The 1996-nt window shown below is 36.1% G+C and overlaps 1 protein-coding gene across 1 annotated transcript in view; it reads left to right on the top strand.

Moving 5' to 3' along the window:
- PIK3CB (phosphatidylinositol-4,5-bisphosphate 3-kinase, catalytic subunit beta) overlaps positions 1–1996 on the top strand; it is a 36583-nt gene that overhangs the window by 26358 nt on the left and 8229 nt on the right. Inside the window, exons 16-17 of the mRNA XM_010005076.1 lie at positions 346–455; positions 762–840. Of these exons, the coding sequence (XP_010003378.1) occupies positions 346–455; positions 762–840 (189 nt within the window). The remainder of the gene's footprint in view (positions 1–345; positions 456–761; positions 841–1996) is intronic.

Below are 1996 nucleotides of genomic sequence, written 5' to 3'. Positions count from 1 at the left end.
GCATTCCTGGCTTCTGTTTATAAAAATAAGCACAAAAACCTTTAAAACTTTTAACAGCACTTAACGTCTAAAAATTGATGGGTATAAAGAAAATTTCTGAAACTGTGGGTGCCTAATGTAAGCATTAGATATGTGTATGCCAGTTGTGGTATATAGGAGATCTATAGGAGATGTGTTCATAACTAACTAAGCACTCGTAGTGTAGTAGCAGAATGAAAGCAAAGGTAACATGTAAGTATTTCCAAACTGGAAGTCTGTGTGTTCTCTTGTGTTTTGAACAATGTTTAGACCTTTTCAGTTAAATTATTCTTATCTGACTAAAACTTTTGTTGTATTTTCTTTTAGTGTTGAGAAGTGTAGATACATGGATTCTAAAATGAAGCCTCTATGGATAGTGTACAACAATAAAATGTTTGGAGGAGATCTTGTAGGAATCATCTTTAAAAATGGTGATGGTAAGCAATGCTAAACATTTAAGTATTTGTCCTTTCCCTTCTTCAATCTCACACTTGCACTTAAACTGTGCTACTCTGTATTTGTATAAATACAAATGTGGTTTGCTCTAACATTGGCAAACAAATGAAGCATCTTTTTCTGACTGGGTTCCAAAGATTAGACTTTATCACTCATGACGCTATAATTATGGTTAACCCCACTTTAACCTTCAGGCTTGATATTTTTACATACCTTTTTCTGAAGACCTAATAAACATTAGGAAGTTTGTCTACAACAGACTGAGAAATGTCAATCTTTCCTTATAGATCTCCGACAGGACATGTTGACACTCCAGATGTTGCGTTTGATGGACATACTTTGGAAAGAAGCTGGTCTGGATCTCCGGTAAGGCTCTCTTGAAGGCTAATTTATTTGGATAATCTACTTTTAGCAGTAAAGCCTTCCTGATTTTAAAATACCTTCCCTACTGTTCAGTGCCCAGAGGTTTCAGTTGCCTCAGAAAAGGTGAACAGGCTATAGAAAGCAGTTACCTTAACTAATTAGATGGCTTTTCTTTGCATTCATTCTCTGCATGGCTCACACTACAAAATGAAATGAATGATGGACAAAGTTGAGTGAAACTTTGGGGGTTTTGTTTATTGCCAAGCACTATATCTCATGTGATTTATCTCTATTGTCATGCTGATGTAAATTCCAGTTCTCCTATGTAATTTACTGGTTTCATCCTCTGAATATCATGAAGATAAAAAGCATTGTATGAGGTCAGGAAACAATTATTGAGAGTCCAGCAAGCAGGCTTTGTGCTGTTTTTGTTTGTTTCTTTCTGCCATCTTTCCAAATAGTTATTTCATAAATTTCACATGTTAACAAACTTAACTACTAATCATCACTGATTTTCCAGTCATATGCAAAAATGGTGCATTAGAGATGGTGGGAATTGCAGCTCTTAAGTTCTAACACACATGTGCAAGTGAGGCACAGACAGAGCACAGATCTGCTGGCCAAAGGTTAGCATTTGGGGATTGTATCTGGAATACACCATCCAGATTCTCTATTAGGTAGAACTAATAGGCAAAACTCACTCTATAAATTAGTCAGCTTTAAATACTGGTAGTTTGGGGGAGGGGAGTAGGAGACTTTATTATAGACTTTGACTATCTGGTTGAGAATTACCAGAATTGAGGAATGCACAAATACAGGTTCTTCTTTTTAATATTTTCTTATTTCTCTTGGTCTTATTTTTTTAGGACTTTTGTGGTTGGTGCTGCCATGGCCACAAATGAATGTATTACTGTCCAAATTAATTTTATACATGTGATCCATTTCCTGTAAAATTCAACAAATGAATGTTGGTCTTGTATTAATTTCATAACAGGCTTTATGAAGATGAGGGTCTTGGGAGAGAAGTTAGTTGCTTGTGCTTCTCTTCTAGGAGTGCAGCTGCACAAAGGAAATGGTGATGATTTGGAACAGTCACTATGGATTTACCAAGGGGTAAACCATGCCTGACTAATCCAGTTACCTTCTTTGAGGAAGGGAA

The sequence above is a fragment of the Chaetura pelagica genome, unplaced genomic scaffold, assembly GCF_000747805.2.
Source record: "Chaetura pelagica isolate M959 unplaced genomic scaffold, ChaPel_1.0 scaffold219, whole genome shotgun sequence".
Classification (NCBI taxonomy): Eukaryota; Metazoa; Chordata; class Aves; order Apodiformes; family Apodidae; genus Chaetura; species Chaetura pelagica.
This window is presented reverse-complemented; position numbering and strand designations above follow the sequence as displayed.